The sequence below is a fragment of the Anser cygnoides genome, unplaced genomic scaffold, assembly GCF_040182565.1.
Source record: "Anser cygnoides isolate HZ-2024a breed goose unplaced genomic scaffold, Taihu_goose_T2T_genome scaffold_43_1, whole genome shotgun sequence".
Taxonomy (NCBI): Eukaryota; Metazoa; Chordata; class Aves; order Anseriformes; family Anatidae; genus Anser; species Anser cygnoides.
This window is the reverse complement of record NW_027103067.1, coordinates 538,619-563,817: the sequence shown is the minus strand read 5'-3', so window position 1 is coordinate 563,817 and position 25,199 is coordinate 538,619. Positions and strand designations below refer to the sequence as shown.

General features: G+C 64.2%; 2 protein-coding genes and 1 long non-coding RNA gene across 3 annotated transcripts in view; 2 read left to right on the top strand and 1 right to left on the bottom strand.

Moving 5' to 3' along the window:
• LOC125181800 (1-phosphatidylinositol 4,5-bisphosphate phosphodiesterase beta-3-like) overlaps window positions 1-12,403 on the top strand; it is a 37,216-nt gene extending 24,813 nt beyond the window's left edge. Inside the window, 12 exon segments of the mRNA XM_066989185.1 lie at window positions 1,421-1,488; window positions 2,184-2,280; window positions 2,889-2,973; window positions 4,156-4,280; window positions 4,757-4,911; window positions 7,055-7,216; window positions 7,997-8,096; window positions 9,003-9,029; window positions 9,032-9,106; window positions 10,605-10,696; window positions 12,116-12,240; window positions 12,391-12,403. Of these exon segments, the coding sequence (XP_066845286.1) occupies window positions 1,421-1,488; window positions 2,184-2,280; window positions 2,889-2,973; window positions 4,156-4,280; window positions 4,757-4,911; window positions 7,055-7,216; window positions 7,997-8,096; window positions 9,003-9,029; window positions 9,032-9,106; window positions 10,605-10,696; window positions 12,116-12,240; window positions 12,391-12,403 (1,124 nt within the window).
• Window positions 12,404-13,567: 1,164 nt separating this feature from the next.
• Window positions 13,568-18,559, top strand: LOC136789207 (1-phosphatidylinositol 4,5-bisphosphate phosphodiesterase beta-3-like; the record flags this gene model as incomplete). Its single annotated transcript, XM_066989184.1, has 6 exons — window positions 13,568-13,783; window positions 15,336-15,428; window positions 16,391-16,467; window positions 17,518-17,631; window positions 18,165-18,222; window positions 18,539-18,559. Coding segments are annotated over 6 exons (579 nt in total), but the record flags the coding sequence as incomplete, so codon positions are not given.
• A 3,218-nt stretch (window positions 18,560-21,777) lies between these two features.
• On the bottom strand, window positions 21,778-24,436 carry LOC136789283 (uncharacterized). Its single transcript, XR_010828123.1, has 4 exons — window positions 24,286-24,436; window positions 23,924-24,060; window positions 22,983-23,118; window positions 21,778-21,906 (listed from the first exon to the last, which is right to left on the bottom strand). It is a non-coding gene; the product is annotated as an uncharacterized lncRNA (long non-coding RNA).
• Window positions 24,437-25,199: the final 763 nt, after the last annotated feature.

The window sequence follows — 25,199 nt, the reverse complement described above, 5'->3', positions numbered from 1 at the left end:
GTGTAGGATGGGATTATTGGGGTGTTCGGGGGAATTTGGGGTGCCGGGGGGGGGGGGTTGGGGGGGATTTGGGTGTGGCCAGGGGGATTATTGGGGTGTAGGGTGGGATTATTGGGGTGTAAAATGGGATTATTGGGGTATTTGGGGGTACCCAGGGGAATTATTGGCAGGATTTGGGGGTTTCCAAGGGGGATTTTGGGGTGCCCAGGGGGATTATTGGGGTGTAGGATGGGATTATTGGGGTGTTCGGGGGAATTTGGGGTGCCGGGGGGGGGGTTTGGGGGGGATTTCGGTGTGGCCAGGGGGATTATTGGGGTGTAGGGTGGGATTATTGGGGTGTAAAATGGGATTATTGGGGTGTTTGGGGGAATTTGGGGTGCCGGGGGGGGGGTTGGGGGGGATTTGGGTGTGGCCAGGGGGATTATTGGGGTGTAGGGTGGGATTATTGGGGTGTAAAATGGGATTATTGGGGTGTTTGGGGGAATTTGGGGTGCTGGGGGGGGGTTTGGGGGGGATTTTGGTGTGGCCAGGGGGATTATTGGGGTGTAGGATGGGAGTTGGAGGGGTTGGGGGGTACGCAGGGGGATTTAGGGGGTGTTTGGGGGTACCCAGGAGGATTATTGGGGTGTAAAATGGGATTATGGGGGAGTTTGGGGGGATTTGGAGGTACGTAGGGGAATTATTGGCATGTACGATGGGATTATTGGGGTGTAGGATGGGATTACTGGGGGGATTTGGGGGTGTTGGGATTTTTGGGGTGTAGGATGGGATTGTGGGGGTGTAGATGGGATTATTGGGGGGATTTGGGAGGGTACCAGGGGGATTATTGGGGTGTGGGATGGGATTATGGGGGGATTTGGGGGTACCAAGAGGGATTATTGGGGTGTAGAATGGGATTATTGGGGTGCAGAGTGGGATTTGGGGGTACCAAGAGGGATTTTTGGGGTGTAGAATGGGATTATTGGGGTGTTTGGGGGGATTTGGAGGTGCCTGGGGTATTATTGGGGTGTTAGGGGGATTACTGGGGTGTAGAATGGAATTACTGGGGGGATTTAGGGGGCACCAAGGAAGATTATTGGGGTGTAGGATGGGATTATTGTGGCATTTTGGGGTTTAGGATGGGATGATTGGGGGATTTGGGGGTGTCCAGGGGGATTATTGGGGCGTAGGGTGGGATTATGGGGGTGTTTGGGGGTGTTGGGGGGGATTATAGGGGTGTAGGATGGGATTATTGGGGTGTCAGGAGATGATTTAGGGGTGCGGGGGGGGGATCAGGGCTGATTTTGGGGTGCAAAGGTGGGATTTGGGGTACAAACCCATTGATTTTGGGGTGTAGGGTGCCCTGGGGCTGTGGGGGAGGATTTGGGGGGTCAGCTGAGTCCGGGGGGGTCCCCAAAATTTGTGCCCTCCCCCCCCCCAGATCGCGAAGCCGACAGCGAGGAAGAGGAGGAGGAAGAGCCCGAGCTGAGGAAGCCGACGAGCGATGAGGTGGGGGGGGGGGGTCCCGGGGGGGCTTGGGGGGTCCCGGGGGGGTTTGGGGGGTCCCAGAGGATTTTGGGGGGGTCCTGGAGGGGGTCCCAGGGGGATTTGGGGGAGTCCCAGGGGGATTTGGGGGGATCCCGGGGGGGTTGGGAGGGGGTCCTGAGGGGTTTTGGGGGGTCCTGGAGGGGTTTTGGGGGGGGTCCAGGGGGTTTTGGGGGGTCCCTGAGAGGTTTTGGGGGTCCCAAGGGGATTTTGGGGGGTCCTAAGAGGTTTTAGGGGGGGTCCCAGGGTATTTTGGGGGGGGTCCTAAGGGGTTTGGGGGGGATCCTAAGGGGTTTTGGGGGGTCCCTGGGAGGTTTAGGGGGATCCTAAGAGGTTTTGGGGAGATCTGGGGGGGGGGGGGAGTTTGGGGGGGTATGGGAGGGTTGGGGGGGGAAATTTGGGGGGGACCCCAAAGATTTTGGGGGTGCCCAGGGGCTTTTGGGGTCCCACGGGGTTTGGGGGGAGCTTAGGGGTTTTGGGGGGGGGGGAGGGATTTGGGGTGTTTTGGGGTTTTGAGGAGGTTTTGGGGGGTTGGGGATTTTGGGGGGGGTTTGGGGGGACGCGGGGGTGGCGTGGGGTACCCGAGAGTGGGGGTGTGGGTTTTGGGGGCCCCCCCCGCTGTATTTTTTGGGGTGCTGACGGGGGGGGGGGGGGCGCAGGGCACGGCCAGCAGCGAGGTGACGGCCACCGAGGAGATGTCGACGCTGGTCACCTACGTGGAGCCCGTCAAGTTCAAGTCCTTCCAGGCCGCCAAAAGTGGGGGGCCCGGGGGGGGGCCTGGGGGGGCTGGGGGCCTGGGGGGGGGGCCTGGGGGGGCTGGGGGGGGCCTGGAGAGGGGCCTGGGGGGGGGTTGGGGTGGGTTGGGGGTCTTAAGGGGGTTTTAGGGGGGTCTTAAGGGGGTTTGGGGGGGGTTTCGGGAGGGGTCTGGGGGGTTTTGGGGGGGGGTTGGGGGTCCGGGGGGGTTGGGGGGGGGCTGGGGGCCTGGGGGGGGGCCTGGGGGGGGGGGGGTCGGGGGGGGTCTTAAGGGGGTCTTGGGGGGTCCTAAAGGGGTTTTGGGGAGGGGTCTGGGGGGTTTGGGAGGGGTTTTGGGGGGGCTGGCGGGGGGCTGGGGTCCGGGGGGGTCAGGGGGGGGTTGTGGGGGGGTTGTGGGGTCTTAAAGGGGTTTGGGGGGATCCCTGATGGGGTTTTGGGGGAATTTAATGGGGTTTGGGGGTATTTAATGGGGTTTTGGCATCCGTGCTGGGGTTTGGAGGGCTATGGGGGGGATTTGGGGGTCCTTGATGGGGTTTTGGGGCCCCCGCTGGGGTTTGGGGGGGGTTTGGGGGGGAATTTGGGGGTGACGCCGGGTTTGGGGTCGCCCCCAGAGCGGGACAAGGCCTTCGAGATGTCGTCCTTCGTGGAGACCAAGGGGCTGGAGCAGCTCACCAAGAGCCCCCTCGAGTTCGTCGAGTATCCGCGGGGGTCCCCAAAATGTGGGGGGGGGGGCGTGGGGGGCGTCTGGGGGGGGGGATTGGGGGCAGTTTGGGGTGAATGGGGGGGAAATAGGGGGAATTAGGGGGGCTTTGGGGTGTGTTACGGGGGGAAATAGGGGAGTTTGGGGGGAAATAGGGGAGAAAGGGGGAATTTGGGGGGTTTTGGGGTGTGCTAGGGGGGAAATAGGGGGCTTCGAGGGAAATTGGGGGAATTAGGGGGGTTTTAGGGTGTGTTACGGGGCAAATAGGGGAGTTTTGGGGTAAATAGGGGAGAAAGGGGGAATTTGGGAGGTTTTGGGGTGTGTTAGGGGGGAAATAGGGGGCTTTGGGGAAATAGGGGGAATTTGGGGTGCATTTAGGGGACTAGAGGGGTTTTGGGGTGTATGTGGGGAGGAATGGGGGGGTTGGGGTGTGTTAGGGGGATTTTGGGGTGTATTGGGAGGAAATAGGGGGGGTTGGGGTACATTTAGGGGGAAATAGGGAATTTGGGGTGTATATATGGGAATAGCGGGGATTTGGGGTGAATGGGGGGAAATAGCGGGTTTGGGGGGGGGTTTGAGGTGTATTGGAAATAAGGGGGTTTTGGGGTGCATTTAGGGGGAAATAGAGGGAATTTGGGGTGTATATATGGGAATAGGGGGGTTTTGGGGTGTATGTGGGGGGAAATAGGGGGCATTAGGGTGCGTTTAGGGGAATGGGGGGGGTTGGGGTGCATTTAGGAGGAAATAGAGGGAATTTGGGGTGCATATATAGAAATAGGGGGGTTGGGTGTGTTTAGGGGAATAGAGGGAATTTGGGGTGTATATGGGGGGGGTTGGGGTGTATTGGGGGAATAGGGGGGTTTGGGGGTGAATGTGGGGGGAGATGGGGGGGTTGGGGTGTGTTTAGGGGGAAATAGGGGGGGTTGGGGTGTATTAGGGGAATGGGGGGGTTTTGGGGTGTGTTTAGGGGGACATAGGAGAAATTTGGGGTGCATTTAGGGGAGTAGGGGGAATTTGGGGTGCGTTTAGGGGAACAGAACCGATGATTTGGGGGCACATCGGGGGCCGTTGGTAGGGATCGGGTGCCTGGAAAGGCTGCGGGGCGGCTGCGGGGCGGCTGCGGGGCAGTTATGGGGCGGTTATGGGGCAGCTATGGGGCAGTGGCCCTTGACGCCCAGGTACAACAAGCGCCAGCTGAGCCGCGTCTACCCCAAGGGCACCCGCGTGGACTCCTCCAACTTCCAGCCCCAGCTCTTCTGGAACGCCGGCTGCCACATGGCCGCCCTCAACTTCCAGACCCTCGGTCAGCCCCACGGCGCCACCCCATAGCGCAGACCCCGTAGCGTTACCCCATAGCGCTACCCCATAGTACAGACCCCGTAGTGCCACCCCATAGTGTTACCCCATAGCACAGAGCCTTAGTGTTACCCCATAGCCCCTGCCCCACCTGCCCCATAGCCCTTCTCCCCACCCGTGCCCCCCCCAGCACTAATCCTGCCCCCCAGCCCTAATCCTGCCCCCCGGCACTAATCCTGCCCCATGGCACGCCCCAGACGTGCCCCTACAGCCAAACCTGGGGCTGTTCGAGCCCTGTAGCCACCCCATAGCCACCCCATAGCCCCTGCCCCATAGCCCCTCTCCCCACCCGTGCCCCCCCAGCCCCCCACTAATCCTGCCCCCCCCCTACAGGGGGCACCCTAATAGCCTAGCCCCCCCCAGCCCCTCTCCCCACCCGTAATCCTGCCCCCCCGGCATAATCCTGCCCCATGCACGCCCCAGACGTGCCGATGCAGCTGAACCTGGGGCTGTTCGAGTACAACGCCCGCTGCGGGCTCCTGCTCAAGCCCGAGTTCATGCGGCGCCGCGACAAAACCTTCGACCCCTTCGCCGAGGACCTGGTGGACGGGATCGTGGCCAACACGCTGCAAGTGCAGGTGGGGGGGCACCCCGAAACCCGGCCGGGGGGGTGGCGGGGCCCAGCACCCCCAAACTGACCCGGGTTTGGGGTCCCGGGGCGGGTTTGGGGGGTCCTGGGGCTGGTTTGGGGGTCCTGGGGCAGGTTTGGGGGTGCTGGGGCTTGTTTTGGGGGTCCTGGGGCAGGTTTGGGGGATCCTAGGGCACGTTTTGGGGTGCTAGGACTGATTTTGGGGCGTATTAGGCAGGTTTGGGGGATCCCAGGGCACGTTTTGGGGTGCTACGACTGTTTCTGGGGTGCATGGGCAGGTTTGGGGGATCCCAGTGCAGGTTTTAGGATGCTAAGACTGCTTTTGGGGTGCATGGGGCAGGTTTTGGAGGTGGGTGGGCAGGTTTAGGGGTCCACGGGGCTGGTTTTGGGGTGCATTGCAGGTTTAGGGGATCCCAGGGCAGGTTTGGGGCATCCCAGGGATGGTTCGGGGGTCCTGGAGCAGGTTTTGAGGGGTTATGGTGCAGGTTTTGGGGTTTGGGGGCAGGTTTTGGGGGACCCAGGGCAGGTTTTGGAGGTGCATGGGGAGGTTTAGGGGTCCTGGGGCTGGTTTTGGGGTTCTGGGGAAGGTATGGGGGATCCCAGGGCAGGTTTTGGGGTGCTAGGACTGATTTTGGGGTGTATAGGGCAGGTTTTGGAGGTGCATGGGCAGGTTTGGGGATTCAAGGGGCTGGTTTTGGGGTGCATGGGAAAAGTTTTGGGGGCACAGAGACCCATTTGGGGGCACACAGGCAGGTTTGGGGGGGCATTTAGGCCCATTTTGGGGCACATAGGCAGGCTTCTGGGGCACTTAAGCAGGGTTTGGGGGCACATATGCCCTTTTTTGAGGCACGTAGGCCTATTTTGGGGCACAAAAGCCCATTTTGGGGCATGTAGGCAGGTTTTTGGGGCACAGAGGCCCATTTTGGGGCACGTGGGCAGGTTTTGGGGCGCACAGGAAGGTTTTCAGGCACGTAGACAGGTTTTGGGGGCATGTAGGCAGGTTTTGGGGCATGTAGGTGGGATTTTGGGGCAGGTAGGCCCATTTTGGTGCATGTAGGCCCATTTTAGGGACACACAGGCAGGTTTTGGGGCATGTAGCAGGTTTCTGTGGCATGTAGGCCCATTTTAGGGACACACAGGCAGGTTTGGGGGCACATAGACATTTTTTGGGGGCATGTAGTCCTGTTTTGGGGCATGCAGGTTTTGGGGCATGCAGGCAGGATATTGGGGCACGTAGACCCTTTTTGGGTCAGGCATAGGCAGATTTTGGGGCACGTAGGCCTGTTTCAGTAGGCACACAGACAGGTTTTGGGGTATGTAGACAGGTATTTGGGGCCATGCGTAGACCCTTTTTGGGTCACACAGGCAGGTTTTTGGTGCATGTAGGCCCATTTTGGGGCACGTAGACAGGGTTTTGGGGTACATAGGCCCATTCTAGGGTTTTAGGGACACAGGCAGGCAGGTTTTTTGGGGTACGTAGACAGGATTTTGGTGCACGTAGTCCCATTTTGGGTCACACAGGCAGGTTTTGGGGCATGTAGGCCTGTTTCTGGGGCACACAGGCAGGTTTTGGGGTATGTAGACAGGTATTTGGGGCCACGTAGACCCTTTTTGGGTCACACAGGCAGGTTTTTGGTGCATGTAGGCCCATTTTGGGGCATGTAGACAGGGTTTTGGGGTACATAGACCCATTCTAGGGTCACACAGGCAGGTTTTGGGGCATGTAGGCCTGGGTTTTTGGGGCTGGGGCACACATGGCAGGTTTTGGGGTATGTAGACAGATATTTGGGGCCACGTAGACCCTTTTTGGGTCACACAGGCAGGTTTTTGGTGCATGTAGGCCCATTTTGGGGCATGTAGACAGGGTTTTGGGGTACATAGACCCATTCTAGGGTCACACAGGCAGGTTTTGGGGTATGTAGACAGGTATTTGGGGCCACATAGACCCATTTTAGGGGTCTATAGGCAGGTTTTTGGGGCACGTAGGTGGGTTTTTGGGGCGCATAGACAGGCTTTCGGTGCATGTAGTCCCATTTTGGGAGCGCACGGGCAGGTTTTGGGGCACACAGGCAGTTTTTTTGGGGCACGTAGCCCCGTTTTGGGGCGCAGCGAGCAGTTTTGGGGTCCCGCAGGTGATCTCGGGGCAGTTCCTGAGCGAGCGCCGCGTGGGCACCTACGTGGAGGTCGACGTCTTCGGGCTGCCCGTGGACACGCGGCGCCGCTTCCGCACCCGCACGGTGCAGGGCAGCGCCTTCAACCCCGTCTGGGACGAGGAGCCCTTCGTCTTCCACAAGGTACTGGGGGCACTGGGAGGCACTGGGAGGCACTGGGAGGGGACTTGGAGGGATTGGGAGGCACTGGGAAGGGACTGGGGGGGCACTGCGGGGAGGTGGGGGGCACTGGGAAGATACTGGGAGGGACCAGGAGGGGATTGGGGGGGACCGGGGGGGACTGGGGGGGGGGATTGGGGGGCACTGGGAGGGGATTGGGGGAGACTGGGAGGGACTGGGGGGGCTGGGAAGGGATTGGGGGGCACTGGGAGGGGATTGGGGGGCACTGGGAGGGACTGGGGGGGTACTGGGGCACTGGGAGAGTACTGAGTGGGGGGCAACGGGGTAGACCAGGAGACATTGGGAGGCCATTTGGGGGTGCCCGGTTTTGGGGTCCCTGTTTTGGGGTCCCATTTTGGGGTGCTGTTTTGGGGCCTTCCCGTTTCAGGGTTCCCCATTTGGGGGTCCCATTTCAGGGTCCACGTTTCGGGGTCCCTACTTGTGGGTCTCATTTTGGGGTGCTGTTTTGGGGGCTCCCCATTTTGGGGTCCCATTTCAGGGCTCCCCGTTTGGGGGTTCCCATTTTGGGGTGCCGTTTTGGGCTCCCCATTTCAGGGGTCCCCATTTTGGCGATTCCCATTTCAGGGTCCTCATTCTGGGGTCCCTGTTTTGGGGTCCCTACTTGGGGGTCTCATTTTGGGGTCCCTGTTTTGAGGTCCCATTTCAGGGCTCCCCCCATTTCAGGGCTCCCCGTTTTGGGGTCCCTGTTTTGGGGTGCCATTGGGGTGCGGTTTTGGGGTGCAGGTGGTGCTGCCCTCGCTGGCCTCGCTGCGCATCGCCGCCTACGAGGAGGGGGGGCGCTTCCTGGGGCACCGCGTCCTGCCCGTGGCCGCCCTGCGCTCCGGTGAGCCTTTTGGGGTCCCCTTTGGGGTTTTTGGGGTGCCTGCAGGGTTTTTGGGGTGTCCACAGGGCTTTTGGGGTCCCTACGGCTGTTCTGGGGTCCCCACAAGGGGCTGGGGGGCTCCCTAAGAGGATGGGGATCCCACAGGTATCTCCAAGGGGCTCTGTGGGGTTTTTGGGATCCACTTTGGGTTTTGGGGTCCCCATTGGGGTTTGGGGTCCCCAGAGGTGTCCCCATGTGGGTTTTGGGGTCCCCATTGGCTTTTAGGGTCCCTGTGGTGGTCCCTATGGGGCTTTTGGGGTCACTGTGGGGTTCCCCACGAGTGTTTTGGGGTCCCAAATGGGTTTTGGGGTCACTATGGGGATTCCCCATGAGCGTTTTGGGGTTGCCACAGGGCTTTTGGGGTCCCTGCAGGGTTCTTGGGGTCCTCACAAGGCTCTTGCGGTCCGTGTGGGGCTTTTGGGGTCCCCATGGGGTTCCTGGGGTCCCCTTGGTGGTCCCTGTAGGGAACTGGGGGTCCCTATGGGGGTCTTGGGATCCCCATGGGGATTTGGGGTCACTATGGGGATCCCCACGGGCGTTTTGGGGTCCCCATGGGGTTTGGGGTCACTGTGGGGTTCCCCATGGGCATTTTGGAGTCCCCACAGGTTTTGGGGTCACTATCGGGTTCCCCATGAGCGTTTTGGGGTCCCCCTAGCTTTTGGGGTCACTATGGGGTTCCCCACGGGCATTTTGGGGTCCCCACAGCTTTTGGGGTCCCACTTGCGGGGTCCCCCCGGCTTCCCAAACTATCGGCTGGAGAGGGAGGGGCAGACTCGGAGGGGGTGCCCCCCGGATTTTGGGGATGCCCCAGAATCTGGGGGCGCCCCCCTGGATTTTGGGGTGCCCCCTAATTTTGGGGTCCCCCAGGCTACCACTACGTCTGCCTGCGCAGCGAGGCAACCAGCCCCTGGGGCTGCCGGCGCTGCTGGTGCGCACCCAGGCCTGCGACTACGTCCCCCACGGGCACCAGGGTGCGTACCCCAAAACCGGGGGGGTCCCCAAAACCCGGGGGGGGCCGGGGGGCTCCCTCCCCCTTAGGGGTCCATCCGGGGGGTTTAGACCGGATTTTGGGGGCGTTCCTATTGTTTTTGGGAGCGTTCCTATTGTTTTGGGAGCGTTCCTATTGTTTTGGGGGCGTTCCTATTGTTTTTGGGAGCGTTCCTATTGTTTTTGGGGGCGTTCCTATTGTTTTTGGGGGCGTTCCTATTGTTTTTAGGGGCGTTCCTATTGTTTTTAGGGGCGTTCCTATTGTTTTGGGGCGTTCCTATTGTTTTTGGGAGCGTTCCTATTGTTTTGGGGCGTTCCTATTGTTTTTGGGAGCGTTCCTATTGTTTTTGGGGCGTTCCTATTGTTTTTGGGAGGAGCGTTCCTATTGTTTTTGGGGCGTTCCTATTGTTTTTGGGAGCGTTCCTATTGTTTTTGGGGGCGTTCCGATTGGGTTGGGGGATCAAATGTTTTTTGGGGTCCCCCTCTTTTAGGGGGGCTCCCTCTTTTTGGGGACCCCCTCTTGTGGGTTTTTAGCCCCGTTTTTAGGGGTTCCTGTTGGTTTTGGGGTTTCTCCTCTCGGTTTTGGGGGACAGAATGTTTTTTTGGGGGGTCCCCCTATTTTTTGGGGGCGTTCCCCTCTTTTTTGGGGGGGGACCCCCTCTTTTGGGGGGGTTTAGCCCCGTTTTTTAGGGGGTTCTGTTGGGTTTTGGGGTTTCAGATTGGGTTTGGGGGGATCTAATGTTTTTTGGGGGGTCTTTTTGGGGTCTCCTTTTTTTTTGGGGGGGGGGCTGCCTTTTTGGGGGGCCCCTACCTTTTGGGGGGAACCCCCTCTTTTGGGGGATCCCCCTCTTTCTTTGGGGGGGGCTCCTCTCTTTTTGGGGTGCTCCACTCCTTTGGGGACCTTCCCCTCCTTTGGGGGAGGGACCCCACATTTTGGGGGGGGTCCCCACATCGGGGGGGGGAATCCTTACATTTGGGGGGGGCTCCCAGTTCGGGGGGCTCCCCCAAATTGGGGTTTTCTCCCCATTTTTGGGGGGATCCCCCAATTTTTTGGGGGGGTGTCCCCAATTTTTTTTGGGGGGGGAGCTCTTCCGTTTTGGGGGGGGGTCCGTTTTGGGGGTGTCCCCCATTTTGGAGACCCTCCCCCTGTTTTCCAATCAGGACGGGGGTGGCCCCATTTGCGGGGGGGGTGTCCCCAATTTGGGGGCTGCTCCCATTTTGGGGGTGGTCCCCCATTTTAGGGGTGCTCCCTGTGTTTTTTTTGGGGGGGGGCATTGTAGAGGGGGGGCCCCATTTTTTTGGGGGGGCATTTTAGAGGGGAGGGCCCATTTTAGAGGGGGGGCCCATTTCAACAGGGGGCTCCCCATTTCGGGGGCAAATTCCCCCCTTATTCCCCGCGCCACCTTCGCCGCGGCCCCGTTTTCTTTTTTTGGGGGGGGGGGCTCTTTTGGGGTGCCCCCAGACCCCCGTGCCCCCTCCCAGATTACGCCGAGGCGCTCATCAACCCCATCAAGCACGTCAGCCTCATGGACCAGCGCGCCAAGCGCCTGGCGGCCCTCATGGGCGACGGCGAGGTGGGGGGGGCACGGGGTGGGGGGGCGCGGGGTGGGGGGGGGCATGGGGGGGCAGGAGGGGGGTTTGGGGGGGGATTTTGGGGGGGGTTTGGGGGGGGGGGGATTTAATGGGGCTGGGGGGGATTGGAGGGGCTGGGAGGGAATGGGGGGGAAGATTTTGGGGTTTGGGGAGGGCATGGGGGGGAATGGGGGGCAGGAGGGGGGCTTGGGGGGGGTTTCAGGGGGGATTTGGGGGGGGGGGTTCGGGGGGGGATTTAATGGGGCTGGGGGGGGGATTGGAGGGGCCGGGGAGGGAATGGGGGGGGGGGCAGAATTTGGGGGTTTGGGGGGGTCCGGGGGGGGGGGGCACGGAATTGGGGGGGGGGGGCATGGGGGGGGCAGGAGGGGGTTTGGGGGGGATTTGGGGGGTTCTGGGGGGGTTGGGGGGGTTTGGGGGGGGATTTAATGGGGCTGGGGGGGATTGGAGGGGCTGGGAGGGAATGGGGGGGGCAGAATTTGGAGGTTTGGGGGGTCCGGGGGGGGGGGCACGGAATTGGGGGGGGCAGGAGGGGGGTTTGGGGGGGGGATTTGGGGGGGTTCTGGGGGGGTTGGGGGGGGTTTCAGGGGGGATTTAATGGGGCGGGGGGGGGATTGGAGGGGCTGGGAGGGAATGGGGGGGGAGAATTTTGGGGGTTTGGGGGGGTCCGGGGGGGGAGCACGGAATTGGGGGGGGGGGGCATGGGGGGGCAGGAGGGGGGATTGGGGGGGGATTTGGGGGGGGTTCTGGGGGGGTTGGGGGGGGTTTGGGGGGGGATTTAATGGGGCTGGGGGGGGATTGGAGGGGCTGGGGAGGGAATGGGGGGGAAGAATTTTGGGGTTTGGGGGGGTCCGGGGGGGGGCACGGAATTGGGGGGGGGGCAGGAGGGGTTTGGGGGGGATTTGGGGGGGTTCTGGGGGGGTTGGGGGGGTTTCAGGGGGATTTAATGGGGCGGGGGGGGGGGATTGGAGGGGCTGGGAGGGAATGGGGGGGGAGAATTTTGGGGTTTGGGGGGGTCCGGGGGGGGGCACGGGGGGGGGGGGGGCTTGGGGGGGGCAGGAGGGGGGTTGGGGGGGGGATTTAATGGGGCTGGGGGGGATTGGAGGGGCTGGGAGGGAATGGGGGGGGCAGAATTTTGGGGTTTGGGGGGGTCCGGGGGGGCACGGGGTGGGGGGGGGGCTGGGGGGGGGCAGGAGGGGGTTGGGGGGGGGTCAGGGGGATTTAGGGGAGCTGGGGGGGATTGGAGGGGCTGGGAGGGAATGGGGGGGACACAGTTTTGGGGGGGGTCACAAAATTGGGGGGGGGCACCTTGAAATTTGGGGGGATTCGGGGGGGGGTGAAGGAGGGGCAGGATGTTTTGGGGTGCCCGGTGTGATTTTGGGGTGCTGACCCCCCCCCCACAGGACAGCGTGGAGCGACCCCGCGAAACCCCGGGGGGCACGGGGGGACCCCGGCACCGACCCCCCGGGGACCCCGAACCCCCAAACCCCGGGGGGGTCCCCGTGCCGACCCCCCGTCCCCAGCCCAGGTACCCCCAAAGCCCCTCCGGGGGTCCCCCAATTCCTTCCCCTATTTCTTGGGGGGGTCCCAGCCCCCCCCCTCAATTTGGGGGTGCTTGGGGGGGGGTCCCCCTGTTTTGTGCCCCCCCCCCTTTAATTTTTGGGTGCCCCCCCCCCAGGGCAGAGGGATGACCTCATCGCCAGCATCCTGACAGGTAAGGGGGGGACCCCAAAACCCTCGGCTTTCACCCCAAATATTTTGGGGGGGGAGGCTCCTGGACCCCCAAAATCCGCTGAACCCCCCCAAATGCCTTCCTGAACCCCCAAATCCTCCTTTTCCCCCCAAATCCCCCCTTGCACCCCCAAATCCCTCCCTCGGAGCCCCAAATCCCCCCTTTTTTCCCCCAGATCCCCCTGCCCCCCAAACCCCCCATTTTCCCCTTACATCCCCCCAAACCCCCTTTCCCCCCCATATCCCCCTTCGGAGCCCCAAATCCCCCTTTTTCCCCCCAAATCCCCCAGGCACCCCCAGATCCCCCCTGTCCCTCCCAGATCCCCCCTTTTCCCCCCAAATCCCCCCTTTTACCCCCATATCCCCCATTTCCCCCCAAACCCCCCCATTTTCCCCTTACATCCCCCCAAACCCCCTTTGCACCCCCAAATCCCCCTCAGAGCCCCAAATCCCCCTTAGCACCCCCAATTCCTCCCCCTTGTCCCCCCAGATCCCCCCTGCCCCCCAAATCCCCCTTTCCCCCCCATATCCCCCCATTTCCCCCCCAAAACCCCCCATTTCCCCCTTACATCCCCCCCAAATCCCCCTCAGAGCCCCAAATCCCCCCTTTTTCCCCCCAGATCCCCCCAGGCACCCCCAGATCCCCCCTGCCCCCCCAAATCCCCCCTTTTCCCCCCCCAAATCCCCCTTTTCCCCCCAAACCCCCCCATTTCCCCCTTACATCCCCCACATCCCCTCTCGGAGCCCCAAATCCCCCCTTTTCCTCCCCAACCCCCCCCATTTTCCCCTTACATCCCCCCAAAACCCCCTTTGCACCCCCAAATCCCCCTAGCACCCCCAATTCCCCCCCTTGTCCCCCCAAATCCCCCCCTGCCCCCAAATCCCCCCATTTCCCCCCCATATTCCCCCATTTCCCCCCAAATCCCCCCATTTCCCCCCCCCCAACCCCCCCCCATTTCCCCCTTACATCCCCCCCCAAATCCCCCCTCAGAGCCCCAAATCCCCCTTTTTCCCCCCAGATCCCCCCGGCCCCCCAAATCCCCCCTTTCCCCCCATATATCCCCATTTCCCCCAAATCCCCCCATTCCCCCCCCAAACCCCCCATTTCCCCCCAAATCCCCCCAAACCCCCGTTCCCGCGGCCGGGGGCCCCGAGGTGCCGGTGGTGACTCGGGGTCCCCCCCCGGTGTCGGGGTGCAGCCGTGGCCCCCCCGCGCTGGAGGAGCTGCGGCAGCACAAGGCGCTGCTCAAGCTGCAGAAGAAGCAGAGCCGGGAGCTGGGGGAGCTGCGGCGGCGCCACCGGCAGCGCCTGGGGGCCCTGCGCCAGCGCCTGGAGCGCAGGTGGGGGCCCAGTCCGCACCCCCAAATCCTGCACCCCAAAACCTGCACCCTAAATACCGCATCCCGAATCCTGCACCCCAAAACCTGCATCACAAATCCTGCACTCCAAATCCTCACCCCCAAATCCTGCACCCCAAATCCTGCACCCCAAATCCTCACCCCTAAATCCTGCACCCTAAATCCTGCACCCTAAATCCCGCATCCCGAATTCGGCACTCCAAATCCTCACCCTTAAAACTTGCACCCCAAATCTTCACCCCCAAAATCTGCACCCCAAATCCTGCACCCCAAATCCTGCATCCCAAATCCTGCACCCCAAATCCTCACCCTAAAATCTGCACCCCTAAAATCTGCACCCCAAAAACCTGCATCCCAAATCCTGCATCCTAAAACCTGAACCCTAAAACCTGCATCCCAAATCCTACACCTTAAATCCTGCACCCCAAATCTGCACCCCCAAATCCTCGCCCCTAAAACCTGCGCCCCAAATCTGGACCCCTAAAACCTGCACCCCAAAACCTGCATCCCAAATCCTCACCCCTAAAACCTGGCCCCTAAATCCTGCACCCCAAATCCTCACCCCCAAGTCCCTTACCCCTAAAATCTGCACCCCCAAAATCTGCACCCCGAATCCTCACCCCCAAAACCTGACCCTCAAATCCGCACCCCCAAAACCTGAACCCTAACACTTGCACCCTAAATCCTGCATCCAAATCCCGCACCCCAAAATCTGCACCCCCAAATCCTCACGCCCAAAATCTGCGCCACGAATCTGCACCCCAAAACGTGACCCCTAAAACCTGCATCCCGACTCCTGCGCCCCAAAACCTGCACTCTGAATCCTTAGCCCTAAATCCTGTACCCCAAAACCTGAACCCTAAAACCTGCACCCCAAAACCTGCAGCCTGAATCCTCACCCCCAAAATATGCACCCCCAAAATTTGCACCCTGAATCCTCGTCCCTAAAACCTGCACCCTGAAGCCTCACCCCCAAAATCTGCACCCCCAAAATTTGCACCCTGAATCCTCGTCCCTAAAACCTGCACCCCAAAATCTGCAGCCTGAAGCCTCACCCCAAATCCTGCACCCCGAAACCTGACCCCCAAAATCTTCACCCCAAATCCTCACCCCTAAAACCTGACCCCCAGATTTTCACCCCCAAAATCTGCACCCCAAATCCTGCACCCCCAAATCCTGCACCCCGAATCCACACTGGTTTTGGGGTGCCCCCTTTGAGGGATTTGGGGGTGCCCCCAGTGAGGTGCGGGATTTTGGGGTACCCCATTGTGGGGGCTTTGGGGTTGCCCCCCATAAAGGTGCAGGGTTTGGGGGTGCCCCCATTGGGGTGCAGGATTTTGGGGTGCTTTGGGGTTGCCCCCTATTGGGGTGCAGGATTTTGGGGGCAGGGTTTGGGGTTGCCCCCATTGGGGTGCAGGATTTTGGGGGGCGGGGTTTTGGGGTGCCCCCTTTGAGGGATTTGGGGGTGCCCCCCGTTGGGGTGCGGGGTTTTGGGGTGCCCCCAATGGGGTCCCCTAATTTGCCCCCCCCCCAGTGCGGCGGAGGCGGGGGGCTGCGGGGGCTCCTGCAGCTGCGCGAGGAGCAGCAGCGGGCGGAGAGGGGCTGCCAGCGGGAGCACCTGCGGCAGGTACTGGGAGCACTGGGAGGCACTGGGAGGGACTGGGGGGTCACTGGGAGGGACTGGGGGGTCACTGGGAGGGACTGGGGGTACTGGGAGTGACTGGGGGGTCACTGGGAGGGACTGGGGGGTACTGGGAGGGACTGGGGGGTCACTGGGAGGGACTGGGGTGTACTGGGAAGGCACTGGGAGGCACTGGGAGGGACTGGGGGGTCACTGGGAGGGACTGGAATGGCACTGGGAAGGCAGTGGGAAGGGACTGGGAGGGACTGGGGGGTCACTGGGAGGGACTGGAATGGCACTGGGAGGCAGTGGGAAGGGACTGGGGGGCACTGGGATGGACTGGGGGGTCACTGGGAGCGACTGGGGGATACTGGGAAGGGACTGGGGGGCACTGGGAGGGACTGGGGGTCACTGGGAGGGACTGGGGTGTACTGGGAAGGCACTGGGAAGGCACTGGGAGGGACTGGGGGGTCACTGGGAGGGACTGGAATGGCACTGGGAGGCAGTGGGAAGGGACTGGGGGCACTGGGAGGGACTGGGGTGTCACTGGGAAGGCGACTGGGAAGGATACTGGGAAGGGACTGGGGGGTCACTGGGAGGGACTGGAATGGCACTGGGAGGCAGTGGGAAGGGACTGGGGGGCACTGGGAGGATACTGGAAGGGAGTGGGGGGCACTGGGATGGACTGGGGGGTCACTGGGAGGGACTGGGGGATACTGGGAAGGGACTGGGGGGCACTGGGAGGGACTGGAGGTACTGGGAGGAGACTGGGATGGAACTGGGGGGCACTGGGATGGAACTGGGGGAAGGTTGGGCCTGAACTGGGAAGCCCTAGAAGAGACCAGGAGGGAACTGGGAGTATTGGTCCATACTGGTCCGTACCCGTACTGCTCGTGCCACTGGTCCATGTGGGTCTCTAGCGGTCCTTACTGGTCCGTACTGGTCCTTACTGGTCCCACCCGTTGCAGGCCCAGCAGCGGCTGCGCGAGGTGGCCCTGGAGGTGCAGGCGGCGCAGCTGAAGCTGCTGCGGCAAACCAGTGAGAGGTGGGCACTGGGAGCACTGGGAGTACTGGGGGGGGGGCATACTGGTGGCACGGGCCACATGGGGAGCTCCGGGGGCCATACTGGTCTGTACTGGTCCGTACTGGGAGCACTGGGGGGCCATAAGGGGAGCCCTGGGCCATATGGAGAGCGCTTGTGGGGGGTCGTACTGGGCCATACTGGGAGTCCTGGGGCCATACTGGGGCTATACTGGTCCATACTGGTCTGTACTGGGAGCACTGGGGTGCCATAAGGGGAGCCCTGGGGCCATATGGGGACCACTGAGGGGGGCATCCTGGGCCATACTGGGGGTCCTGGGGCCATACTGGGGACACTGGGGCTATACTGGTCCATACTGGTCCATACTGGGAGCAGTGGGGTGCCATAAGGGGAGCCCTGGGCCATAAGAATAGCACTGGGGGGGGCGTACTGGGCCATACTGGGAGTCCTGGGGCCGTACTGGGAGTCCTGGGGCCATACTGGGTGTCCTGGGGCCATACTGGGGGCAGCAGGGCCATACTGGTCCATGCTGGTCTGTACTGGGAGCACTGGGGGGCCATAAGGGGAGCCCTGGGGCCATATGTGGGCCACTGGGGAGGGGCCATACTGGGCCATACTGGGAGTCCTGGGGCCATACTGGGAGTTGTGGGGTTGTACTTGGGGTCCTGGGGCCATACTGGGGGCACCGGGGCCATACTGGTCCATACTGGGAGCACTGGTGGGCCATAAGGGGAGCCCTGGGCCATATGGAGAGTGCTGGAGGGGGGCGTACTGGGCCATACTGGGGGTCCTGGGCCATAGTGGGGGTCCTGGGGCCATACCGGGGGTCCTGAAGCCATACTGGTCTGTACTGGTCCGTACTGGGAGCACTGGGGTGCCATAAGGGGAGCCCTGGGGCCATATGGGGACCACTGGGGGGCGTACTGGGCCGTACTGGGAGTCTTGGGGTCGTACTGGGGGTCCTGGGGCCGTACTGGGGGTCCTGGGGCCATACCGGGGGTCCTGGGGCCATACTGGTCCGTACTGGTCCATACTGGTCCGTACTGGGCGCAGGGAGAAGAAGGAGCTGCAGAAGATCCTGGAGCGCCGGCGCCACAGCAGCATCTCGGAGGCGCGGGGCCGGGGGGGGGCCGGCGGCAGGCGTACGGGGGGGCACGGGGAGGGGCGGCGCCTGGACCCCAAATCCCCCCCGACCCCAAATCCCCCCCGGGACCCCCAAATCCCACCAGGAACCCCCAAATCCGTCCCAGGACCCTCCCTAAATCCCCCCCGGGACCCCAAAAATCCCCCCGGGACCCCCCAAGTCCCCCCGACCCCAAATCCCCCGGGCACCCCAAATTCCCCCAAATCTCCCCCAAAATCCCCCCGGGACCCCAGATCTCCTTCGGACCCCCCCAAAATCCCCCTGAGACCCCCCCCAAATCCCCCCAAGACCCCCCAAACCCCCCTTGTACCCCCCAAATCCCCTTGGGACCCCCAAAATCCCCCAGGACCCCCCAAAACCCCTCCCCCCCCCCCGGGAGCCCCCCAAAATCCCCCCAGCACCCCAACCCCCCTTTCCCCCCCCTTCCCCCCTTTTCCCCTCCCCAAATTCCCCCGGGACCCCCCAAATCCCCCGGGACCCCCAGCCCCCCCAAATCCCCTTGGGACCCCCCCAACCCCCCAATAATTGCCCCCCCCCCAATAATTGCCCCCCCCAGGGAGCTGACGGAGATCAGCCGGCGCCACATCAGCGAGTCGGTGACCTCCATCCGCAGGGTGAGCCCCAACCCGGGGGGGCACCCCAAAACCCCCCCGGGCACCCCAAAACCCCCCGGGGCACCCCAAAACCCCCCGCAACCCCCGGACCCCCCCCCCACCATAAACCCCCCGACCCCCCCGCACACCCCCAGAACCCCCTGCTTTTGTGCCCCCCCCCCAATTCGTGGTGTCCCCCCCCCATTTTGGGGGTCCCTCCCTACTTTTGGGGTGCCCCCCCATTTTGGGATTCCCCCCCCTTTTTATGGGGCCCCCCCCCCCATTTTGGGGGTTCCCTCCCTATTTTTGGGGTGCCCCCCATTTTGCCCCCCCATAGTATCAGGTTCCCCCACTTTAGGTCCCCCCCAGTTCTGTGCCCCCCCCAATATTTTAGGGTCCCCTTTACATTTTAGGGCCCCCCCCCCCATTTTGTGCCCCCCCCCCATTTGTGCCTCCCGTCCCCATTTAGCCCCCCCAGCATCTCCCCCCGATCCCCTCCCCCCAATATTTTGTGTCCCCCCCCCATTTTGGGGTCCCCCCCCACGTCTGCTGCCCCCCTCCCCTTAGGACCCCCCATTATTTACCCCCCCTTTCCCTGCTCCCCCCATTATTGTGCCCCCCATCCCCCAATATTGTGCCCCCTCCCCCCAATATTGTGCTCCCCCCCAATTTGTGCCCCCCCCCCCCCCATTTTTGTGCCCCCCCCATTTTTTGTGCCCCCCCCATTTTGCCCCCCTGCTGTCCCCCTCCCTTTAGGACCCCCCCATTATTTTACCCCCCTTTCCCTGCTCCCCCCATTATTGTGCCTCCCCCCCCAATTTGTGCCCCCCCAATTTGTGCCCCCCCCCACATTTTTGTCCCCCCCATTTGCCCCCCCCGCTGTCCCCCTCGCTTTAGGACCCCCCCCCATTCTTTACCCCCCCATTATTTTACCCCCCCTTTCCCTGCTCCCCCCATTATTGTGCCCCCCCCAATTTGTGCCCCCCAATTTCTGCCCCCCCAAATGCCCCCCCATTTTGCCCCCCCCTGCTGTCCCCCTCCCTTTAGGAACCCCCCCATATTTGTGGCCCCCCCCATTTTTTGTGCCCCCCCCCCATTTTTTGTCCCCCCCCCCATTTTGCCCCCCCGCTGTCCCCCTCCCTTTAGGACCCCCCCCTTATTTTGCCCCCCTTTCCCTGCTCCCCCCATTATTGTGCCCCCCCATCCCCCAGTATTGTGCCCCCCCAATTTAACCCCCCCCCCCCCCATTTTTTGTGCCCCCCCTTTTGCCCCCCCTGCTGTCCCCCCTCCCTTTAGGACCCCCCCCCCCCATTATTTTACCCCCCTTTCCCTGCTCCCCCCATTATTGTGCCTCCCCCCCATTATTGTGCCCCCCCCCCATTATTGTGCCCCCCCCCAATTTATGCCCCCCCCCAATTTGTGCCCCCCCCCCCCCCCCCCATTTTTTGTGCCCCCCCCAGCTGGAGGAGGCAGCAGCAGCGCCAGGAGAAGCTCCTGGAGGGGCACCGGGGGTCCTGCGGCAGATCCAGGAGGAGGAGCCCCGGGTACGGGGGGGGTCCCAAAATCGGGGGGGTCCCCAAAATCGGGGGGAGGTCCCAGAACTGGGGGGGGTCCCCAAGAATTTGGGGGGCGGAATCAGGGGGGGCGAAATATTGGGGGGGGGCAAATCAAGGGACCCTGCAATGGGAAAGGGGGTGAGATGAAATGAGGGGGTGGGAACCCTGAAAATGGGGGGGGTCCCCAAAATCAGGGGTCCCCCAAAATTGGGGGGGCCCCAAGAGTGGGGTCCCCAGAATTTTGGGGGGGGTCCCAGAATCGGGGGGGGGGTGAAATGTTGGGGGGGGCAAATCAGGGCCCCTGAAATGGGAGAGGTGGGTGAAGGAGGGGGGTGGGAACCCTGAAATGGGGGGGGTCCCCAAAATCGGGGGGTCCCCAAAATTGGGGGGGGTCCCGGAGAGTGGGGGGGGATCCCGGAATTGGGGGGGCCGGGCGAAATGGGGGGGCTGAAATGCGGGGGGGGACATGGGGGGGATTTGGGGGGGTTGGGGGGAGCCGGGGGGGGGGGGCAGGGGCTTTTGGGGTGTGCTGGGGGGATTTTGGGGGGGGGGGGGTCCAGGGAGGTTTTGGGGTGCCCTGGGGTTATTTGGGGGGGGGGGCATGGGGGATTTTGGGGGGTCCACAGGGGTTTGGGGGGGGTCCAGGGGTTTTGGGGTACCCTGAGGTGATTTGGGGGGGTCCAGGGGGTTTTGGGGGGGGGGGTCCTGGGGGTTTTGGGGAGCCCTGGGGTCATTTGGGGGGAGGATTTTGGGGGGGGGGGGGTCCGGGGGTTTTGGGGAGCCCCGGTGCCAATTTGGGAAATTTGGGGGGGGGGGGGGTCCCTGGGTTAATTCGGGGGGGGGGGGGCTGGATTTTGAGGCTCCCCAGGGTGACTTCAGGATTTGGGGGGGGTCACAGAATGGGGGGGGGGGGAGGTTCCAATTTTGGGACCCCCTCCAATTTGGGGACCCCCCTCCAATTTTGGGGACCCCCCTCCAATTTTGGGGACCCCCCCGTTTTCAGCTGGCGCAGGAGCTGGAGCAGGGCTGGGAGCGGGAGCAGCCCCCGAGATGGGGGGTCGGCAACAGGGGGCCCCCCCGGCACCCCCCAGTCCGACACCGAGGACTCCACCGTGCTGTGACCCCCCCCACCCCCCCCCGATTTTTTTTGGGGGGGGGGGGGGGCTGCAGAATTCGGGGACCCCCCCCCAAAAAAAAATCATCCAGGAGGAGCCTGGATTTGGGGGGGGCCCTGAATTTTGGGGACCCCCCCTATTTGGGGACCCCCATTTGGGGACCCCCCTCATTTGGGGACCCCCCCCCCCACCAAGGGGGGGCCCTCACACTCCGGAGACCACTGACGCCCCCCCCCCGCCCCCCCCCCTTTCACACGCCCCCCACCTCACTCCCGCCCCCCCCCCCGCCTCGCTTTTGGGGGCGCCCCCCCCTCAAATAACCGGGGGGGGGGGGCACAATCACGGGGACCCCCCAAAAAGCAGGGTGCTGGGGAGGGGGGGCAGCTTCACGACACTAAATCACGCGCGCTTCGTTCCCCCCCCCCCCCAAAAAAAAATAGGGGGGGGGGGACAACAACACCCCGACCCCCCCCCCAAAATTTGGGGCGGGGGGGGCTGCTATAAAGGGCTATTTTTACCCCCCCCGCCCCCCAAATTTTGTGGGGGGGGGCTGTCTGTCCTGCTCTGCTGCGGGGGCGGTGCCCCCAAATTGGGCCCCCTTTGAAAATCGGGGGGGGCCCTAAAAATTGCCCCCCCCCCCTTTCTTTGTACAATAAGAGTCTTTTTATTCTTCTAAGGCGCTGTCTGTGGGGTTTTTTTTGGGGGGGGGGGGGGGGATTTGGGGCCCCCCCCCTCATTTTGGGGTGCTGCCGAAATGGGGGGGGATAAATTGGGTGCCCCCCCGCCTTAATTTTTTTGAGGACAAAAGAGCCGAAACGCGGTAAAAATAAAACTGCCGGGTTTTATTCCAAACTCTTCCCCCCCCGGGAAAAATGGGGGGGGGGGTCCCCAAAATAAAAATTGGGGGGGGGGGGGTCACGGGGGGGCGGGGCGGGGGGCGCCGCCCCCACCAGGCCCTCAGGGCCTCGCGCCAGCCCCGGGGCCCCCAGCGCCCCTTGGGGGCCCCCCCCCACGCTGGTCGGACGCGGCAGCACCTGGGGGGGGGGGGGGGGCAAGGGGGGGGTCGGGGGGGCCCCCATATCCCCAAAGCCCCCCCCCGTGTCCCCAAAGGCCCCCGTGCCCCCCCCCGATGGAACTCGCCCTGTGCAGCTCCCCCCGGGACCCCCGTACCCCCAAACCCCCCCATAGCCCCCCCAGTGCCCCCCCATGTCCCATAGCCCCCCGTGACCCCCCGTACCCCAAAACCCCCCATAGCCCCCCCCATAATTCCCCATAGCCCCCCCAGTGCCCCCCATGTCCCATAGCCCCCCCGTGACCCCCCCCCCGTACCCCAAAACCCCCCCACAACCCCCATAGCCCCCCCAGTGCCCCCCCATGTCCCATAGCCCCCCTGTGCCCCCCCGTGCCCCCCCCCCCTGCAGCTGGAACTCATCCCTCACCCTACACAGCCCCCCGTGACCCCCCCCGTACCCCACAACCCCCCCATAGCCCCCCCAGTGCCCCCCCATGTCCCATAGCCCCCCGTGACCCCCCCCGTACCCTAAACCCCCCATAGCCCCCCATAATTCCCCATAGCCCCCCAGTGCCCCCCATGTCCCATTGCCCCCCGTGCCCCCCGTACCCCAAAACCCCCCCATAGCCCCCCAGTGCCCCCCCCATGTCCCATTGCCCCCCCGTGCCCCCCCGTACCCCCAAAACCCCCCCATAGCCCCCCAGTGCCCCCCCCATGTCCCATTGCCCCCCCGTGCCCCCCGTGCCCCCCCCCCATGTCCCAAAGCCCCCCCCCCGGAGCTGGAACTCGCCGCTCACCCTACACAGCCCCCGCGACCCCATAACCCCCATAACCCCCGTAGCCCCCCCCACAACCCCCAGTGCCCCCCCCCATGTCCCAGTGCCCCCCCCAGTGCCCCCCATGTCCCAGTGCCCCCCCCCGTGCCCCCCCATGTCCCAGTGCCCCCCCCAGACCTGGAACTCATCGCTCACCCTGCGCAGCTCCCCCCCGCGACCCCATAACCCCCCATAACCCCCCAAAACCCCCGTAGCCCCCCCAAAGCCCCCACGACCCCCCCCGACCCCCCGTGCCCCCCCCCGTGTCCCAAAGCCCCCCCACCTGCAGCTGGAACTCGTCGCTCATCCTGCGCAGCTCCCTCCCGTATTTCCTCGCCGCCCACAGCACGGGGGGCCGAACGGGACCGGCCCCGGAACGCGGGGGTCCCCGGAGTCCGACCCCCCCCCCGCGGGAGGCTCTGCGGGGTGGGGGTGGGGGTCAGAGCTTCTGCAGCCCCCTCCCCAAAAAAAAAGGGGGGGGGGGGGGGAAAGGGGGGAGCAAAAGGGGGGGGCATAAAGGGAGGGGGAAAAGGGGGGCAAAGTGGGGGGGGGTATAAAGGGGGGGGGCAGGGGGGGGTCATAAAGTGGGGGGGGGGAAGCGGGGGGTCATAAGTTGGGGGGGCAAAGTGGGGGGTCCTAAATAGGGGGGGGGGGGGCAAAGGGGAGATCCTAAAGCAGGGGGGGTCCCAAAGTGGGGGGTTCCTAAAGTGGGGGGTCTCAAAGCAGGGGGGGGCTCAAAGTGGGGGGGGCCCAAAGTGTGTGGGGGGTCCCAAAAAGGGGGGCGTGCTAAGGGACATTCCCACAGGGGGGTCCCAAAGGGGGGGTCCCCAAAAGGGGGTGCTAAGGGGAGATTCCCAAGGGGGTCCCGAAAAGGGGGGGAAATCCCGATAAGGGGGGGGTCCTGATAAGAGGGGGTGTCCCAATAAGGGGGGTCCTGATAAGGGGGTCCCGATAAGGGGGGGGGGGTCCCAGTAAAAGGGGGTGCCGGGGGGGGTCCCGATAAGGGGGGTTCCCAATAAGGGGGGGTCCCGATAAGGGGGGGGGTCCTGTGGGGGGGTAACCCAACGGGGGGGGGTTCCGAAGTAGGGGGGTCCTGGGGGGTTCCTAAAGGGGAGATCCCAAAGGGAGGGGTCCCAATAAGGGGGTCCCAATAAGGGGGGGGGGGAATCCCGATAAGGGGGGTGTCCCGATAAGGAGGGGGGTCCCGGGGGGGGGGGGTCTCACCCGTGGGGGTCCCGGCGGGGCTGGAGCCGGGGAGCCCCCAGGGCGACTCGGGGGGTCGCGGGGGGCGGGGCGCGGGCACGGCGGGGGGGGGCTCCTCGGGGAACTCCTCGATGCTGAACATGCTCAGGGCATGGCGGCTGGGGGGGGGGCGGGGGGGGGCGTCATGGGGGGGGCCGCACCCCCAAATCCTGCCCCCCAACCCCCCACCAAACTCCCCCCCCAAAAAATCCCCCCCAAATCCCCCCTAAAAAAAAACTCCCTCCCCCCCATAAAAACCTCCCTCCCCCCCCAAAGTCCTCCCCCCCCCCCCCCCCCCTGCCCCCCCCCCCCCCCCGGCCCCCCCTCCTCCCCCCCCCCCCCACCTCGGCTTCGCCGCCGCCGCTCGTCGCCCCCTCTCCGCTGCCTCCGCGCTGAGCGGCAGCCCGGCCGGCCAATCGCAGGCCCTCTTCCGCCCTGACGTCACCGCGCCGGGTCACGGGGCGGGGCCCGGCCCCGCCCCTTCAGTGCCTGCCCGCACCTGGGCGGGGCTCGCGGGAGGCGTCGCCCGCCCGCGCTCAAGATGGCGGAGCGGCGGGCGGCGCTCTAGCCGCCGGTTTGCGCAGGCGCTCTGTGGTGCCCTATTCACGGCGCCGCGGCCGGTGCCGGGCGGGGGGGCAGCGGGCGGCGCTGCGCAATTTGCGTAGCGGGGCCCGGCGTAGCCCAGGGACAGGCCCGGGGGGGGGGGCGAAATGGGGACCGGGGACCTCCGGGGACAGCGGGGACAGGGTCGGGGCCACCAGGGGCAGGGGCAGGGCCACCTCCGGGGCCACCACCAGCACCTCCGGGGCCACCAGGGACAGGGACAGGGACAGGGACACCTCTGGGGCCACCACCATAGCCACCAGCAGGGCCACCATAGCCAGGGCCACCTCCAGGGCCACCAGGGCCACCTCTAGGGCCACCACCGTCACCTCCAAGGCCACTGGGGCCAGGGACAGGGCCACCAGGGACAGGGACAGGGCCACCAAGGCCACCTCTGAGGCCACCACCGTGGCCACCAGCAGGGCCACCATAGCCAGGGCCACCTCCAGGGCCACCAGGGCCACCAGCAGGGCCACCAGACACAGGGACACTTCCATGGCCAACGCCACATCCAGGGCCACCAGGGCCACCAAGGACAGGGCCAGGGCCACCAGGGGCAGAGCCACCAGGGGCACCAGGGACAGGGACGGGGACCGGGACAGTGACAGGGACAAGGCCACCTCTGAGGCCACCACCATGGCCACCAGCAGGGCCA